The sequence below is a fragment of the Vigna umbellata genome, chromosome 5 (assembly GCF_029865625.1).
Source record: "Vigna umbellata cultivar VRB3 chromosome 5, Vumbellata_1.0, whole genome shotgun sequence".
Taxonomy (NCBI): Eukaryota; Viridiplantae; Streptophyta; class Magnoliopsida; order Fabales; family Fabaceae; genus Vigna; species Vigna umbellata.
In genome coordinates, this window is record NC_142169.1 from 25,552,979 (window position 1) to 25,572,193 (window position 19,215).

Genomic DNA, 19,215 nt, shown 5'->3' on the forward strand with positions numbered 1-19,215 from the left:
AAAGTATTTTTATTTTTATCAATATCTTAATTAGATATTTTTTTTATGTGTTTATGTTTAAATGATGTAATCAAAATTTTAGTGAATCAAATAGTTTTTAGATCTTAAATTAGATTATTTAGTTTTTTAATTTTTTTTATTTAGCTTATTCATATGAAAATGTTTGATTCTCAATTTTAAATGTTCAATAACATGAATACTTCATTTATTTAGTAATATAAAAAATATATCCTCTTTATTATCTTGGATATTTGATTTTTGTTTTATTTGAAGAACCTTTTATTTCATTCAAACAATTTCATTATCTCTTAATGGTTTGATTAGTTTCATATCTGAAAAATTTTCTCTAAGATACTTCCTATCTCACCATAAGCTATAAGAAAATTTAATATTACCAATGATTAAAATTTGTCGATAATAACTAATATTTGTTGGTAAATCAAAACTATCGACAACCTACCAACAATAAAAAAATTTGTCAAAAAAATGTTAGTTGATACATTTTATCAACAGATAAAAAATTCATCAATAATTATTGATGATTAAAAATTTGTCGGTAATTTTCTATCAATAATTATCAACAAATAATTTATTAGTAATTATTGACATATTTTTTCGTTAATAAATATCACAATTTTTTTCTTTCTCCTTCTTTTTCTTCTCTTCTCTTTCTTTTTTTTTCTAGTACATTTCTAATTAATTTATAAATATATTTGATAGATTAAGAGAGATATTTGATTTATAAATCGTGATATTTATGTTTATAAACATGTTTAATTTATAAAACATATTTTTATTTGATTAGGAAAGAGATTTGATATTCAATTTATCAAAACATTTATCAATAACTATTTAATCAGTAATCAAAATTCTATTTGATAGATAAATTTATCGACTAATCACAAAATTATCAAAATTCAAAACGAAAAATGTAATATTTTTGTAGACAAAAAATTTGTCTGATAATAATAATTTTACATCATTTACGAATTTTATCAACAAATTTATTTTCGTTAGATTTTATCATCATATTTATTTTTTCGATAAAATTTAGTCTGTTATTAAAAAACTTATTGTAATAATCTTAATTATATATATTTTTTTAATTTGGTGTGTATGAAAAGAAAATTAATAAACAAAACATATCGGTGGATTTTATCTAGACAGCAAAAAGGCCAAGCAAACGTGTATCTCTTAATTAAAGGAGCGTTATCTAGGTGTGATTGACATCTTAGTGTCTTGTAATTGAAATGAGAGAAGAAAATCCCAATGAATGAATTTGAGGTGTAGGCAAAAAGATGGTAGGGCAGTGTATATTGAGAGTGATATGACGAACTGTCACTTCCAATTTTTGGTGCCGAGTTTGAACTGAAGGACAAGTACAAGCTACAAATAGCATACCACCATCACCATCTAATGTTCTCTTCTACACCTTCCTCCACCACGAAGCTTCCACCATCTTTCCTTCCCAATACTATATTCTATACTATATATTCAATGCTTGCTTAGTATAATTCTTCCATCCAACATTTCATACCCATTTTCTGTTTCTAAATAATATATTGGAATGTGTGTCGTCACAGGTTCATTGAGATGAAAGTAAGTCAAGTGTCACACTATGAACAGAGACAACCTCTGTCATATACATGTAGGGTTAGGGTTAGGGAAATTCTCTCTTTTTTCATGGTTAATTGGTGTTTGAGGAAACATTAAGAAATAAATCAATATTTGATTTCGCTGTACAGACAGGTAATTTATTTGACATGCATGGAATCCTTTTAGATTATTTTCTCGTAAAGCTAAATATACATGTAAAAATTCATGAATATCTTATATATGGCTGTTTTTCTTTTAAATATTTTGACATGTGATAAATTAATGTATAGGAAAAAAAATGTAAAAATGTTATTATATGAATTATTCTACAAATATCTTTTCTCATCTCTCTTAAGTCTTATCTCTAAATTAAATTTTAGTCATTTTTAAAATATATAGCTTTGTCAACCATATATAAATTTTAATTACATTTTAAAATTTTATCATTAATTTAAAAACAATTTAATTTCCAAATATTTACTTGTTGTAAATTTTAATTGTACTGCCATATATATATATATATATATATATATATATATATATATATATATATATATACACACAAACACATATGAATTTAAATTTTATAAAATAAATTATCTTTTATATATTAAAGAAACTAAAATACTAGTGATATATAAAAAATAAATAAAAATACTTGGATCCGACTACAATAAGTTTTCTTTAATCTCTTGTTTCTGAATATGAATAATAAAAGCTAATAGATTTGGTGTGTCAAGTTTCAGTGAAGAGTGTGTGTGTGTGTATATATATAACTGATTTTAAGTGTGTTTAGCTAGAGAAATAAATAGTCTTGAGTGAATTGATTTTCATAAGCAAAGGCAGAGAACTTTATTAACTTCTGACAAGCATTTTTTTTTAAACAGTACCTCATTTTAATTCAAGACAGTACTTTATTTCAATTTAAGTTTACACACCTCCACAAAAGGTTAATTTCATATATGAGACCTTCATTGATGAAGAAACATGAACACAAGATCCGGTAACAAAGTAGTACAAGATCATGCCATTTTAATTTGAAAAGATAAAAACATTTAAGATATCAAACCTATAATTAAGAAGCAGAAAAACACAAACAGATGGAGAAATTAATAAATCAGCATCATAATAAAGAATACTAATCAAAGATAAAATATGTAAGAAAAAAAAAGAGAGAGATTGAAAGGCCGGCTAGAATAGTTGTCTTAGGAAAGATGAAAGACTTTTCCACAGATATGAGATAGTATGAGTATTAATTATAGGTAGGTAATGTCTATGTCTTCAATTTGTCTCTTCCTGAAACCACCTCCACCTCTCCTTTCTATAATAATACCCTCTCTTAGGACTCTCTCCATGTCTCACATATACAATTATTAACTTGTATATCAAATTAGTTAAGTCCATTTCTCCCTCTTCACCATGGACTTAAACTACCCAGAAGATTTCTACTCCAACATCTCCACCCTAGAAACTTCTCACCATGATCTCCTCGGAACTGCCAGATCCTACGAGTGCATCTTTTGCAAGAGAGGCTTCACCACAGCACAAGCCTTGGGTGGACACATGAACATACACAGAAAACAAAGGGCCAACAACAACACCAAACCCACTGTCCCTCCTCCTTCAACTTCTAACAAAGTTGATGCAATCAACAACCATGCAGATCTCGTTCAAATTCCAACCCAATCCACTCCTTCTCATGCTAATCATCTTTCTTTTCCACCCACTTCACTCACTGTTACACCTTCCCATGCTCAGCTTTCGTCTGCAGAAAAAGACCAACTGGGACACGTCTTTCTGCAGGATTGGAGTACCACAAATTTGAGCTTCTACTCTAATCCATTGTGTCTTCATCAAATTAAGAATAAGTTTGAAGACACTGAAGAGAATGGCCTGGATTTGGAGCTCAGGTTGGGTCATCATCCATAGCATATGCATATACATATCATGCTATACATCCATCAAGCATGTATAGATATAAAGATATGTATCAGATGAGAGCACGTAGTAATCACTAGAGAGCAACTAATTTATATATATATATGTATATGCTTTTCGGTTCCTATATTATGGACATTAAGAAGAGATGGGTTGAACCGGCATGAAGTAAAAGCTTGGAGATTCTTCTTTGTGAGAAAGGTACCCAGAATTCTTATGAGGAAGGTACTGCTCAAATAAATTTTCTCTTGAAATAATGTCTTGCACTTACAGGATTCTACACCAGAAGTAGTACTCATGAAGTTCCTAATTATGTGAATGTTCCTTTTGGTGATCATTTTGAATTTGTTTTTGCTTTGGTACACGACATTCCTTGCTGTTTACAATAAAAATGAATTAGGTGAGTTCTATTATATATGTATTGTACTTTATTAAGAAACTCTGAACATATAATCCAAAAACTGTGTCCATAAAGAATACAAATCATTTTTCTTTGCATTGTTAGAAGACAGGTGATCGATAACGTAACTGCTCCGGCAGGATGAGTATTAGGTCACTAAATCCATACACAAGAAAACATAATGGTTGTGTTATGTTATTATAAATTCCTAGATATATTGGTGACTAAAATTTCAAATATAAACATACATCATTGAAATTAAATTTCTTTGTTTTACTTCGTATTGAAGCAACAAGAAAAATTATTACAAAATTATGATTCATTTTGCTCCGTCTACCTGTAGTGTGAATTATAGCATGCAAAAAGTGTCGGTGATTTGTAAATAAGAAAACAAAATTAAACTTTACTGCAATTCTGTAATATTTTTTATGTTACTGTCTAATCGGAAGTAAATATTCATTTCTGCAATTTATATAGACATTTAATGTATGCTTTTATTACTGAATATTATCCAGATAGAATATATAGTTCTGACCCAAAAGTAATAGTCAAAATATACATAAAATTGAGTCTAATTATTTGTTCAATAAAAAAATCACAATAATAACATACGGAACAATTTTTTATATCAAGAAAAATAATTTGATTTTTTCTTCTCTTGGGGGTTAGGAGAACTGCTTGTCTGGTCTATAAAATAAATGTTGGCATGTTAAATAAATGTAATCATTCCAGTAAATGTACCATAAATTCTTTGTTGTTGATTTCATTAAAAATTTCCCATTCTTATCTAATTGTGTATCTGAGTTCTTTCCATTGTTTATTTTCTTTGATTTCATTAAATAAATGTAATCATTCCAGTAAATGTAGCATAAATTCTTTGTTGATTTCATTAAAATTTTCTCATTCTTATCTAATTGTGTATCTGAGTTCTTTCCATTGTTTATTTCTTTGTTTATGAACTACAATTAGCACGACTCTCGTCAAGCATTAATGATAATGAAGTAGAGTTTAATATAGAGTAAAAAGACTTTTTCACCAACATATATGTATCTTGGTGCTACCCATATGTGGCTCAATCCATTTTCTTATCTGTATCTTTTTATTTTTCGTATTCTGATTATACATTTCCGTTAGAGCACCCCAATTGATTCTATTTATCCATTTTTTTAACTGATAAAAAATTATAGAGAGCATACATGAACCTCAAAAAAATAGAAAACATAAACATTTACGTGATTTTATAGTATATTCTTTCAATTAAAAATAATATATATGAAAATATAAGTGTTTTTTTTCCATCTCAAATAGAATCCCAAGTTTGATAGTTCATCCAAAAAAATTTGTTTATCCTAAGTTCTTTTACTACATGTGATCACACGTAATTAATCTGGTCACTTGGAGTTAGATATCTCTATTACTGTTTTTTCAATTTTTCACAACTCTCTTGAGACATTGAAATTTTCTATATTAGAGTACTTTTACTTCAATTTTTTATACTATCCTTATTTATTTTTCTCTTTTCTATTTCCTTAACAAGTAATTTTGGAAATTCTATTTGTATTTTTCTCTCTCAAGTCTTTCTATACTAGACAGACGGACGGACAAAAAAAAAGAGAAATACAAAAAATTAATGTGAAGAAAAAGTATGCAATAGGAAAAAGTAAGTTATTAATTTGATATTCGTATTTAAGTGCATGTAAAGGAATGTAAATTGTACATAAATAATGTCAAAATCACACTTTACTCAGACGCCAATTTTGCACACATTTACATAATGATGTAACTTATTTCTTTTCAACCAAGTGTAAATTACACGTCATTACACATAATGTGGACTTTATTCAACTGCCAACAAGAAGAAGAAGAATAATAACATCTCTTTTATTTCTGTTTGTAAATAATATATTTAAGCAATATATTTGTCATCATGAACGAATTATAACTCCAAGGAAAGGTAATTTTCAATTCTCTAGTAATGAGATGAAGATATATATGTCTTTTTTTCATATTTATTTATAATGAAATTTAAACTGCCTCTTGTACCAGGAATGACTTTTTTAGGTTAGACATATGAACCATCGAACTTCAAACATTTAACTCATGACCTTCAGATAGCCAGTAATCGAAGTTATATCCAAGACGTGTTATTTTCATATGGCCATTTTTTTTTTCACTTTTGGATACGTTTATTCCAAAACTCAACAGTATATATACACTTTTACTGTAATGTATTCTTTGATAATTTTGAATGTGAATATGCAGCTTACTGCACAATCTTTATTCTCTGAATTGCATGTGGTTAGAAAAAGTTTAAAAGAGATGCGTGATATCTGGGAAATGCATGCAACAATACTAATTGGAACAACATACAAACAGTTTGTGAAAATGATGTGTAAAGTAACCTGTCTGTACGATCTTACTACATTCAGCAGTGTTCCAGATTCCTGATCGATACGATTAGTTTGTGTGTTAATTAATTAAAATCTAGAACAACACGAAAATGCCAGACAACAAAACAGAAAAGAAAATTAGAAGAGAAAAAGAAATATGAAAAACATGTATGAGTCATGATGATTGAGGACGATGTTTGTATATATTCGAACATTTGAGCATGCCATGGACGGAGGTTCTGCATGACTTGGCCTTCAATGCACTGTGCTACTTTTTCTCTTAATATCATGTTTTTGTCACTCAGATACGGGTTGTGCCCCGCAATTGATTTTGGTTTATCGTTTATCTTTTGACTTCTTTTCTTTTATGATTCCATTCTGTGGGTTAAAAGGAAAAAACATTTCCTCCTATTTTGGTAAGGTTTCTTAGAAGATCGTGACTGAAAAAATCCCTAGAATCGGCAAAAAAATATCTGTATGACCAAGTCCAAACTCTACGGAACGTACACACATGAACAAGAGGTGTCACTTCGACTTTCTACTTTGCTGGTCAAATCTGTATGTCTCTGCCGTCCATGCAAAAAAACATGAAAAACATATGAAATTGTTATTTGATTTTATCATGATTAATAATCTTATATAGTTTAGGAATTGAATTCAAATTCTGTTTAAATATTTTTTTCTAAAATATTATTTAAAAATAAAATTATAATAAAGTTTTAGGTTTCAAACAGGCAATATAAAAATACACACTATTTTTAAATTATAATGGAATATATATATATATATATATATATATATATATATTTGAAATTTGTAGGAATGAAGACGACAGTTGTGAAGTGTTGAAATATTATCATGCTTCTAAAAACATGTACACCTGGCGCTACATGACATTTTGAAAAGGCAAAGACAACAGGACAAAGTGAAGTGTCAGTGTACAAAAAGGAGTGATAAAACAAAGATAGGGTCACTGCTCAGTCACCAGTGGAGTCACGACAAACCAATATTATTCCTACCTGAAAATTTTAGGAAAATGACACTTGAACAACCATTTTTGACAACATTTAGACACGCGCACACGTGTCAAAATCTGAGTGGTGCAGTTGGAAAAATTAAATGAAAATGGACCACTCAGATTTTGACACGTGTGCGCGTGTCTAAATGTTGTCAAAAATGGTTATTCAAGTATCATTTTCCAAAATTTTATAGCATTTTTTCAGAATTATTCTTTTAACAGTATTTGTTAGGAAAAATTTCTATACAGTGGTTTTTGTTTTTTAGGATTGATATGTCTAACTCAAAATATTTAAAATTATTCGTTTTATTATTCAATTGCGTTATTTTTTTTTCTTTGTTCTATCTTGTTTTTTTAAATTGAATATTTAAAAAATTGTTCGTGAGTAACTTTTATTTATAAGCATAATTATTGTTCATTTACTTCTTAGAGTTAACTGGATTTAGATTTGATTAGTTAACCTGTGTTTGGATCATTTGGATCATTGCGCGAATTGTCGAAGACATCAATATTGCAAAGTTCAAAACAATTATAAATAAAATATTAATAAAATACAAAAAATGCGATGATTCATCGCCTTATTTCAAACAAAGTCCAATGCTTATTTAAGCATGGGTTTTTATTTTAATCCTATCATGATGTATTTATTTTTCTTTTAAATTGTATATGTTTATTGAGAATTTTTGTTCGAAAAGGTCTAATGTATTTAAAACTAAACCAAATTAATTTAATATGATTTTTTTTTTGTTTGAATCTGATTTAGAGTGTAAGGATTTTCATGATTCTACTAATTGTTGGACTAAAAGGGAGAGTCACACACACTCACAGAAAAAGAGGCAATGATACCCAGTAATAGTGAGTATAGAATATATGCATTAATGAATCAAACAGAGGTATTTAAGGTACATTAAGTAAAGACAGTAGTTTTGTTAACTAACTAACTGTACATGATCTTTAATTACTTCCTAACACTCCTCTTTGATTAAAAATCACTTTTAGGAAAACCATACAACATTTAATGAATCCCTTAACTTCTTAAATTTGTCAATCTTCGAAGCCTTGTTAGTATGTCAGTTAATTGGACTTTACTTCTGCAATGCTTCATCTGAATCCCACCTTTGTTAACTTAAACCCTTAGAAAATGAAACTTTGTTTCTACGTGCTTACTCTTGCCATGAAATAGTGGGTTTTTTTGCCAGATCTTATGGTAGATTTGTTGTCAACAAGCAGTTCCACCGAATTGTTACATGAAACCTTCAATTCTTTGAATAAGGAGAATAACCACAAGACTTCACATGCTGTTGAACATGCTGCAATATATTCAACTTCACTATTTGATAGAGCCACCACAGTTTGCTTCCAGGAGATAGGTGATCCACCCAGTAGGAAAATCTGACCACACTCCAATCTGAATCAGAATAAGCCACCAGCCTTATTTCATCATTTTCTTTATCATTTTGATTTGAAAACAGAACTCCAAACTCCAAAACTCCTTTCAGGAATCTTAGAATCCTCTTTGCAGCTAGCATGTGCTTTTTCGTTGGACTACTCATAAACCTGCTAACCAATCCAAGGATATTTCAGGTCTACTTTGACAAATAAACCTTAGACTACCCACTATTTGTCTGAACACAGTTCCACCAATAACTATTTCCCCATCTCTTAAACCAAGCTTCAGATTTGTTTCTGCAGGAGTCTCGATTGAATTACACTCCTGCACGTTGAATTTATTCAGAACTTCAGAAATATACTTCCTTTCGTGCATAATGATCTCCTTTTCAGTACACAAAAGTTCCAATCCCAAATATTTGATTGTCTAATATATATATATATATATGGATCATATAATTTCTCATCTATTAAAGGAATCACAGTTGCACAAATTTACATAAATTATAAAAATACTTAAATTATAACTAACATAATATTTGATTGTCTAATATCTGTTAATAGATTATTTGGCATATCTTAACACCCCACTCAAGTTGGTGCATGAATATCACACATTCCCAACTTGAATAGAGACTTATTAAAGACTCTGCTCGACATTCCTTTGGTGAAAATATTAGCCAACTACAATTTTGATCTTACAAAGGAAAAGAAAATTATTTCGGCTTCAAGCTTCTCTTTGATGAAATGTCTATCAATCTCCACATGCTTTGATGAAATATTGTAACTCATAGTTTCATTTGGTTTAAAGCCCAAATCTGATAGCATATTTTTAATTCACAAAAGTTCACATACACCTAGTGTCATGCCTCTAAAGTTTGATTCAACACTAGATCTTGTTACTATAGATTATTTTTTACTCCTCTAAGTTACAAAATTCCCTCCTACAAAAGTAATGTTGTAAAGCACCCAATTTCTATTATCACGCTCGAGATGTCTATACCTCGGCGTGAAGGGGTGTGTTGGAAGTCTCACATCGATTAGAGATAAGGTCAAATTACAATATATAAGTGAGGTGCAAACCTCACCTTATAAACTGATTTTGTGGGGTTGAGTTAGGCTTAAATCCTACTTTCTAATAAGTTAAGTATCAAGAGGTAGATCTTCTTAAATTTCTCCATATTGGAATTTGAATCCACATGACACAGCTTTCTAGGTGTAAAACCAATTTTGGTTTAAGGTTAGGTGCCAAATTGTAGCTAAATCCACTATTCACGCATCATGTAATTGTCTTCCACCATTAGAGCTAATAATTGCTTCATTCACCAGAATATTCCCATCCTTCGAGGTACTTGCAATATAACCTTGTGTGATTGATGTTTCAAAGTTCTTTCCTCCACTCTTCCAATGCCAACAATCTTTCTTGATAGGCTTCATCTTGTCACAATGGTGGCATTTGAGATGTTTCTTATTTTGAGACTTCGATCTATCATGAGTCTAAATAGATTCACATTTTGTTGATCTACCTCTCATCATCGTTAAAGCTTTTTCTTACTTTAAACTTTCAACCATATCTACTTTGTTCTCTTACCTGGATTCTTCTTCAAGAATAGCTTTGGCAACATCCTCAAAGTGTAGGTGCTCATCAATGTTATGTTGATGAGAAGTTTATCGTACAAATCAAGTAGACTCTAGATAAAAGCTTTGCACATTCATTTTAAACTATATTGAAACTTGTTATTGTAAGTTGGACAAATAACGTATTCATATTATTGATGTGGTCCGTCAGTAATGTAAACTCATTTATTCAAAGAGCATATAGTTTTCTCTTTAAGAATATTCTTGTGTGAAGTGAATTAACCTCATACAATTTGACTAAGAGTATCCAAAATCTCCTTTGTTGTAGTATTCTTTGTGACATTGGATAAAATTACATTTTTCATTACTAAATGCAAATTTGTAATAATATTTTCATTGATTTCTTCCCACTTTTGATATGTGATTTCCAAATATTTCTTTTCGGGTTGTTATTGGACAATTGTTCTTCCTCAAATTTTGCCTTCATCCTTAATTCTTATAATGATAAAGTATTCCTATATATTTAACTTTTTTATCTCATACTTTAATGACTTTAAAACCAATGTATTTTTTATTATGAATAGTATTGTGTATCAAAACAATAACAATACATCATGAATGAATACACATATACTAATAGAAATCTAATACTACTACTATTGGATATTAAATTAACTGCACAACTACACACAACTAAAATATGAATGAGAAAAATAATACCAACAACAAACCAAATTGAAAATTTTTAATAGCAAAAATTTGCAAGTGTTTTCCATGTAATTTAAGGAGAACTTATGCTGCCATGCTTAAAACAATAGAAATTGAATGTACAAGAAGAGAACCTCAACTTCCTTTTATAACTATGAATGGAAGTTCCCAAAGATATTCCCATCTACATGGAACTTCTTTCTTTTACCGTTAATGCCAATAAGAAAATTGTTATTGAAATTGTTCATTAGCTGAAAAGTTACTTTCATCTTATCAAGTTTCAATTTTGATGAATTGGATTTAAATTTTGAATTCATATGTTTAATTTTCTTTTTCTTAATCCATCAAATTCAAATGAAAGATAATATATATATATATATAAATGGACTTTAAACCTAATTCAACTCCACAAAATCGGCTTGTAGGATGAGGTTTGCACCTATTTATAAACTATGAATTGACCTTATTTATAGTCGATGTGAGACTTCCAACATACCCCTTCTTACCGAGGTATATACATCTCGAACATGAGATTAGACATTTTTAATGGGTAGTCCGATAGTGGCCCGATAACAAGTGTAACAATATGCCCAGCAAACAACAAATATCGCTAGGATAAGCTCTAACAATAACTCTGATACCATGTTAGAAGTGAACTTTAAGCCTAACTCAACCCACAAAAGAGAAAAAAAAAAATATATATATATATATATATATATATATATATATATATATATATATATATATATATATATATATATATATATATATATATATATAATAGATGAAATCTTTTAATTCATTTTACACCAACTTACACTAATATTTTTTATGAATCAAAAGGAAGAAATAGTTACCACAAGATAACATCAGCTATAAACGAGAAAACAAAAATAAAAGAGTGAGAGAATGTTAAATTCACTCTAGTGTACCAAAACAAAATTATTAAATTTAGAAAATAAGAATAAGTAAAAAGTGTTTGCTAATAATAGGAAAAAATAGTAAATACAAAGTTAATATTTTGTTAAAAAATTACGAAATAACATGGATCAAACCGATATCACAATTTAATTAAATTTTAAAAATAAAAATAGGCTAGCGTCTGTTATGGACTACTAAAGTGAATACCAGAATTTATTTTATATTAAAAAATAGACCTCTGCGTCAGGGAGACCAACGCTTAAATTTTATAATAAAGTAAATGATTAAAATAAATGATAATAAATATTAGGCTTAATACCCTATTTTGTCCCTAGTTTCGCTCGACAATGTCAAATTAATCCATCCTTTAAAACGTGCGTCAATTACGTCCCTACTTAATAAAATTTATACCAATGACATCCCTTCCGTTAAATCCGTACAAACGGCGTTAATTATTTTTCTCTCTCTTCTATTAACGCCGTTTGTACGGATTTAACGGAAGGGATTTCATTGATATAAATTTTATTAAGTAGGGATATAATTGACGCACGTTTTAAAGGATGGACTAATTTGACATTGTCGAGCGAAAGTGGGGACAAAATAGGGTATTAAGCCTAAATATTATTATCGGTTTAGCTGACCCAATTAAAATAATTTTTTAATATAAAACTGATTGCGTGTGGTATATTAAATAAAAATAAAGTAAAATACATTTATTAGTTGTTTAAGGGGTAAGGTAAAACAATTTCGTTTTCCCTCGAGGAAGAGAAGAAATCCCGCTTCCAGAGAGCTGCTCTGATTCGTCCACGTGCTGTGCCATTCTTGAGGTCTGAGGTTAGAATATCACAAGTTCGGTAAGCCATCTCCTAAAACCCTTAGTGATTTCGTAGATTAGTTCAAAATCGTAAGTGTTTGAGAAACCCTTGTGAACACTGCCCTAAGCTGTGTTGATGCGTTGAAGATTCCCAATCAAAAAGATATATAAACTAAAGCAGATTATTTTATAGTATTGGTTTTGAAGAGCCGAAACAGCTAAAAGAAGCAAAGTCACTGAAAACTAGGAGCGGCTCTTCTGTAAGCACACCCGTATCTGATTCACTGGTGTGGTGCGGAAGGTAGAGAAGCTGTCTCACCAGAATGGATTCGTCAAACGACGTCGCTTTGGTTTCCTCTGAGATGGAGAAGTTCCTGTGCGAGTTGTTGCTGGATTCATCCCAGCCAATTTCTGAGCGCTTCAGGGCATTATTCTCTCTCCGCAACCTCAAAGGCCCCGCCCCTCGCGATGCCCTTATTCTCGGTTTGTTCCTCCCACCTTCACAGCCCTAAGGAAATTCTTCCTCTTTTTCTTAACAAAAAATTCTATCGTTCAATTCGTTTTAGGTCACATGATTTTATCTCTGCTGCTTTGCTTGCTTCATTAATATGTCCAAGTGTAATAAACTTCACTCACTGTTTTTTTTTTTGTGATTTAATTTTATCATTCTCTTTACCATGGCAGCCACAAGGGATACATCGAATTTGTTGGCGCACGAAGCTGCATTTGCGTTGGGGCAAATGCAGGAATTGGAAGCCATTCCTGCTTTGGCTTCAGTTCTCAATGATCTTTCTTTGCATCCCATTGTTCGCCATGAGGTACCCTTTTCTGTTTTTTATTTTATTTTTTATATTTTGGGTCTTTGATTTTTTTTTCTTTTGCTGCCCTGCTCTTGCTTCTTGTTTTTATCACTTTTGAGACTATTGACTTTGTTATAATTACACAGGCAGCTGAGGCATTGGGTGCTATTGGTTCAGAAGGTAACGTTCCTCTCCTGAAGAATAGTTTGGATTCGGATCCGGCCGAGGAAGTTCGAGAAACATGTGAGTTGGCTCTTCAACGAATTCAGCATTTGAAAGATGCTGGCAATACTGATGAATTGGCTGCAACTGAAATATCGCCTTTCAAGTCTGTTGATCCAGCCGTGCCAGCGACCTCTTGTAGTTCTGTTCAACAACTTAGGTTTGTTGGGTTCATTCATACTGTTATTAAAAAGAAACTTACTTTTACGGAGTAAGTAGCAGGTTGCTAACTTGTGTGCAACAATACCAGGGAAGTACTTCTTGATGAAGATAAAGGGATGCATGAACGCTATGCAGCTCTTTTTGCACTTCGCAATGATGGTGGAAATGAAGCTGTTGCTGCTATTATTGATTCCTTGAGATCGAAAAGTGCTCTACTGCGCCATGAGGTTTGATAAACTCAGTCTTATTTTACCTGGTTTGTATGAATAGTTTAGAATGTGGAACTATTCTTTGGAATGGAATAAATATTAAATTGTCATGGTGAAAGTAGCCAGTTATCCTTGAGTATAATAATGTTATTTAAACTTTTTTATACAATAATATTAGGTGGATATTTTATGTATGTGCTTTTATTTTCCTACGCCTGTTTGAATCGCCCATATTTTTTGTACTTTCTGTAATGGTTAGGTTGCATATGTTTTGGGTCAATTGCAAGACAAAGTTGCTTCTGCTGCTCTATCCAATATACTTAAAGATGTGAAGGAGCACCCAATGGTTAGACACGAGGCTGCTGAAGCTCTTGGTTCAATCGCAGGTATTTCAGCAAAAAAATGATGGCAAGATCCCTTTTACTCTCAAAGTAATGCAGTTAAAGGAAAGTTGTGTTTGTGATGCCATCCACGTGTAAAAGGAGAACTGCAATAATATCATAGAATTAAATGGAATTCATAACATAATATTAAAAATCTATTTAGATGAACTTCTCCCCTAACACTAGTAGAAAAAGAAAATGAGAAAGAAAAATGAAGAAAATTTCTCTATAAGTTAAAATTAGCTTATGCATAAATTAATTTATATAGCCTATCTCATAATTTCTCCCAAAGATGATTTTTGACTTGTACCTAAGTCCATCAGTCGTATGTGATCACATGAAAATCTACATATAAAAAGAAAAACAAATACAAAAACATTGGAGGACCAAACCAAACCCACACTAGGAAGCATACAAATGCAAACTCCCTCCAAAAGGATTAAATAAATGGTAATTAGGGAGTTGATGCCTATTTTGAAAAAAATCTAGCTAGTGTAACGAGGTAAAACATTAAATCACTTAAATTAAAGTTGATTAACAATCCCAAAATTAGTTCGCCTGCCTGAACAAAGGTTGCCTTCACGAAAAATGTGAGATATCATAAACTTTTAATGCATTTCCTCCATCTACCTCTAAGAGCCCAACTGGATCGAATCAATTAGATGGGTCACTGGGAACAGATTAGCTTATTGGCTGCTCTGATGGCGTCACAGAGCCTTCATTCTCCGGTTCTTGGCACTTGGGACTGGGAGAAGAATGTGAATTGGAAGGCTTAAATGTCGCTCTGTACCCCTTGGAAGATTGAGGATACATAGTAGGTTTCATTGCTTTTGATCCCTTTCTTTCTCTGCGGAGAATTAAAGCAAGCCATGCTTTTGAGGATCCAAATGATGGTTAGTTTGAGTTAGCTAGCTGCACATTCCCTTAAGGGTTGAAGGCAACAAGAACACTAGGAGAAGTGTGCCTGCTAATACCTCTATCTAATACTACGCAGGCCAATCTTTCCTTTGCTTCGTGTGCTCCCAGTCAGAATGCGATCTCTTCTCTTTGGTAGGTATCGTAGGAGCATATTGAGAAGAAAAAACTTTCATTTTAACTTGTGGAAAAGTTACTTTTATTTTTCCTTATTATTATCTTCTTTAAATATTGTGAAAGAATTTATCCAAACAAATCCATAAAATGAAAAACTTGATAGTAGTTGTCAAATTCTCAGCTAGTTTTCCTTTTTCGGTAATTAGCTGTCTAAGCCAACTTGGGTTGTGGCATCTAGTTTTTCTAGTCACTATCTGTAGGTTTGATTGGTTTTGACTGATCCGGCTCAAAAGTAGCTCATTTACACCTGATTCACATAATAAATAAAGAAAATGGTGTAAAGGTGTTGGTAGTTAACATATCACTACGAGTCTTGGAAATTTTTTTCTCATTGTTAACTAAAATATTATGCAAAATGCTAGTTGGAGGAGTTATTTTTGAAGGAGTGTAGTAATTTTAGTACATAAGTAACATCACTCTTTCAGTTTGAGAGGTAAAAATATTTCTCACCATAACCCTTCTATCATTTCTCACCGTATCCCATCTATCTGTCCTTCAGATTGAGGTGTCAAATATTTTCGGACCATAATCATTCTATTTGTCTTTCAGATTGAGAATTAAAATCTTTTCACGCGCAACCATTCTGTTCATCTTTGAAGATTAATATATGATAGGTTATTTTTCTTTTGTCAATTGTGATTTTAATTTCTGAGTTTGTGGTGGCAACCTGCTGAAAGTATGAATAAACAATTTATCATCAGCATAAACTATAAAACATAACAAGGTAAGCAAGTGAAAGACTATTTAATAATTTTAAATAAAATACAAATGCGAAGAAACCTCTTGTAATATCAGCTATGCCTCTGGCTCTCACACACATGATTCAGGTAGTATATTATCTGCCAATCTTATATATATAACATATGCCAAGTTTCAGTTCATTTACAAAGTTCTTTTGAGAACTTTTTTCTTTGTCCCAGTCTTTAATATTTGGTTGTGATTGTTCTAAGTCACGTAACAGATTGTGGGTATTTAACCATTTAGTGCGACATTGTTCTTGTGCGAACTTCAGAAATATTTCTATTTAGATTGTGAATTGTTTAATTAGTTGTTTTGTTGTGTGCCTTAGATGATAGAAGTGTTGCTCTTCTTGAGGAATTTACGGCAGATCCAGAGCCTCTTGTCTCACAGAGTTGCGAAGTTGCTCTAAGCATGCTAGAATTTGAACGATCAGGGAAATCATTCGAGGTATACACACTATTGAGCATATGCATATTTTGCTTCAATGTTTGTTGACACAACCTTTTTTCTATTGGTTGCAGTTCCTGTTCATGCCAACTCCAACTGTGCATTAAATGTTTTCTCGGGGTAATGCCAAGACATATATAGAAGGAGCGGATGGATGAGAATAGACGAAGAGACGCAGACAAAAACAGTTACATACAAAGAAATTTTAGAATTTCTTACTTACAATTGTTGAGATTAGAAACCTTAGTTTTACATAAACACGAGTTTAGCTATGTTTCTGTTAATTTATGGAAAAAAAAATATTTTATTGAAGTGGAAGCTTTAACGGTTGTTCTAAATAATATCTTTCTACTATGGCTCTACGATCTCAGGATAATTCTTGTCAACATTCTTTACTGTCTAATAGTTATATGGCAACTCCATTTGGAAAATAATGTTTCCTACTCTCGCGAGCATCAAATTGATGCAAATGCTTTTAATCAACAAAAGATTGGGATAAATAAAAAACGACAATGAATGTGCACCTTAAGGTTGACTGTTACGCGATTACGGGTATTGGTTTGATTTTATTATCATCCGAAGCTGTTAGTGCACAGGACTCCACGCCTTTGTCGTTCTGCATCATTCTTACATTATTAGTACCAAATTATCATGAGTAGTGCACCCTTCATCTTATGAAGCAGCCCTTTTCAACACCTTTAATGCCCTTTTCTCTTGCGCCAAGTTTCTCTCTTTGGCTCAGCAACTTAGCCCTCGTGTCATCATCAACGGGCTCTACAGAGAGGTTTTCTATGGTTACAATCGGGTTCTCTTCCACTTGCCGCAAAAGCCTTTGATCAGATCACTGCAAAGAATCTTCACTCTTGGAACACCATCATAGCAGGTTACTCAAAAGGCTATTTCTATGATTATGTTTTGAAGCTTTTTCGCGACTTGAGAAGTGACGGCAATGCAGTTGATAGCTTCAACTTTGGTGTTTGTCATTAAACACGTATATGGTTTTAAAATATTATTAAAAAAAATGTTGTTAAAGTATTATTATCTTTTTTCATAATGGAAGATTGCTTCTGCCATCAAATCTGGGTTGGAAGGAGACCTGTTTACCGTGCCAGCACTTTTGGACATCTACGCGGAGTTGGGTTCTTTTAATGATGCTCACAAGTTGTTTGAACGATATTCTTACAGAAGCTCCGTAATGTGGGGTTTTATGACAAAAGGGGTATTTGAAATCTTCACAAGAACCCTGTGCTTTTTAACTACTCTCTAATATGACTAACTATTTTTATTTTCGATGGGATGATTTCACAATGGAAGGCTTAGTTTGAACGTGTGCAAACGTCTTGGCTGGGAGAGAAGGGAAAGCATCTCTCATGTTGTATGCATAAAGAACAATCTTTTGGTGAATGTCTGCTTGCTGACATCGGTCGTAGATATGTATATGAAATGTGGCTTTACTCGTTATGCATTTAGGTTGTTTGAAAAAGCCCATGATCACATGGATGTGTTCAATGCATTGCTTTAATCAATGGGTGTGCCAAATAAGGGAAATTTTGTGAAGCTTTGTCCGTGTTCAATTGAGGTCAGGAATAAGTTATGTGTATTTAGTTCCAATGATACACTAGCATTCACAAGCCCAGATATCAGTCATACTTGGAATTCTCTCAGTAGAGAAATGAGAGAAAAGCCTTTTTATGATTAGTATACTATCCGCGGCGGGTAGTAATTATCTTCGGATATTTACTATCCGCAGGTAACGGATACGCTTATAAACGGATCGGGTAGTATACTATCCACCCTACGGATATCCATTACCTACAAAAAATTAAAAAATAAATAATTTATATATATTTTAATTAAATTTAATTAAAATAAAATAAAATTATATTTTATTAGTTTAAATTTAATTAAAATTATATTTTAATTTATATTTAATTTAATTTAGATTATATATATATATATATATATATATTTGTATTTTTATTTAAATTTTATTTTTAAAATGTATTAAATATATTTTTTAAATTTTTTACAGGTATCCGCAGGTTTTAAAATACTTGCAGATATTTTTTAAACGAATACCCAACAGATAACGAGTTTACGATTGATCCGACCCGTTGTCATCCCTACAAACACCACGTGAGATCCAAAAGGAAAAAAAAAGATAATTATCATCAACAACATTTTTCTCTTAGAAAGGAAAGGAATCAATGTTACTTCGTAAGTTTCCTTTTTATTAGCACTGTAGACAATATATTATCTAGTATCTCATAAATTAAGAATTATATTTAGAAATAAAATCATATTTATAATAATAAATACAAAGGATAAAAGAAAATGTCGCGTGTGCACGCGCCGCAGTGGTGCACATACTTTTCACTAGTATAAATAAGAAGAAAAAAAAGGAGGG

At 31.2% G+C, this 19,215-nt stretch overlaps 2 protein-coding genes across 3 annotated transcripts; both read left to right on the top strand.

Annotated features, from left to right (window-relative positions):
- The first annotated feature begins 2,793 nt into the window (after positions 1-2,793).
- On the top strand, positions 2,794-3,949 carry LOC124829912 (uncharacterized). Its single transcript, XM_047303501.2, has one exon. It carries the CDS (start codon positions 3,016-3,018, stop codon positions 3,523-3,525), a length of 510 nt encoding a protein of 169 aa, XP_047159457.1. The 5' UTR covers positions 2,794-3,015; the 3' UTR covers positions 3,526-3,949.
- An 8,718-nt stretch (positions 3,950-12,667) lies between these two features.
- Positions 12,668-17,178, top strand: LOC124830105 (ARM repeat superfamily protein). Of its 2 annotated transcripts, XM_088092085.1 has the most exons (8): positions 12,668-12,792; positions 12,946-13,235; positions 13,437-13,570; positions 13,699-13,934; positions 14,025-14,163; positions 14,405-14,531; positions 16,690-16,808; positions 16,883-17,178. In XM_088092085.1, exons 2-8 carry the CDS (start codon positions 13,076-13,078, stop codon positions 16,913-16,915), a joined length of 948 nt encoding a protein of 315 aa, XP_087948211.1. In that variant the 5' UTR covers positions 12,668-12,792; positions 12,946-13,075; the 3' UTR covers positions 16,916-17,178. The 2 variants fall into 2 exon arrangements, with proteins under 2 accessions (XP_087948211.1, XP_047159697.1); XM_047303741.2 differs by having other exon boundaries at positions 12,691-13,235.
- The last annotated feature ends 2,037 nt before the right edge of the window (positions 17,179-19,215 follow it).

Excerpts from the sequence above, each read along its gene's own strand:
- LOC124829912 (XM_047303501.2), top strand. The coding sequence starts at position 3,016 with ATGGACTTAAACTACCCAGAAGATTTCTACTCCAACATCTCCACCCTA.
- LOC124830105 (XM_088092085.1), top strand. The coding sequence starts at position 13,076 with ATGGATTCGTCAAACGACGTCGCTTTGGTTTCCTCTGAGATGGAGAAG. Across the intron at positions 13,571-13,698 it reads ATCCCATTGTTCGCCATGAG|GCAGCTGAGGCATTGGGTGC; the intron begins GTACCCTTTTCT and ends ATAATTACACAG. Across the intron at positions 13,935-14,024 it reads AGTTCTGTTCAACAACTTAG|GGAAGTACTTCTTGATGAAG; the intron begins GTTTGTTGGGTT and ends CAACAATACCAG.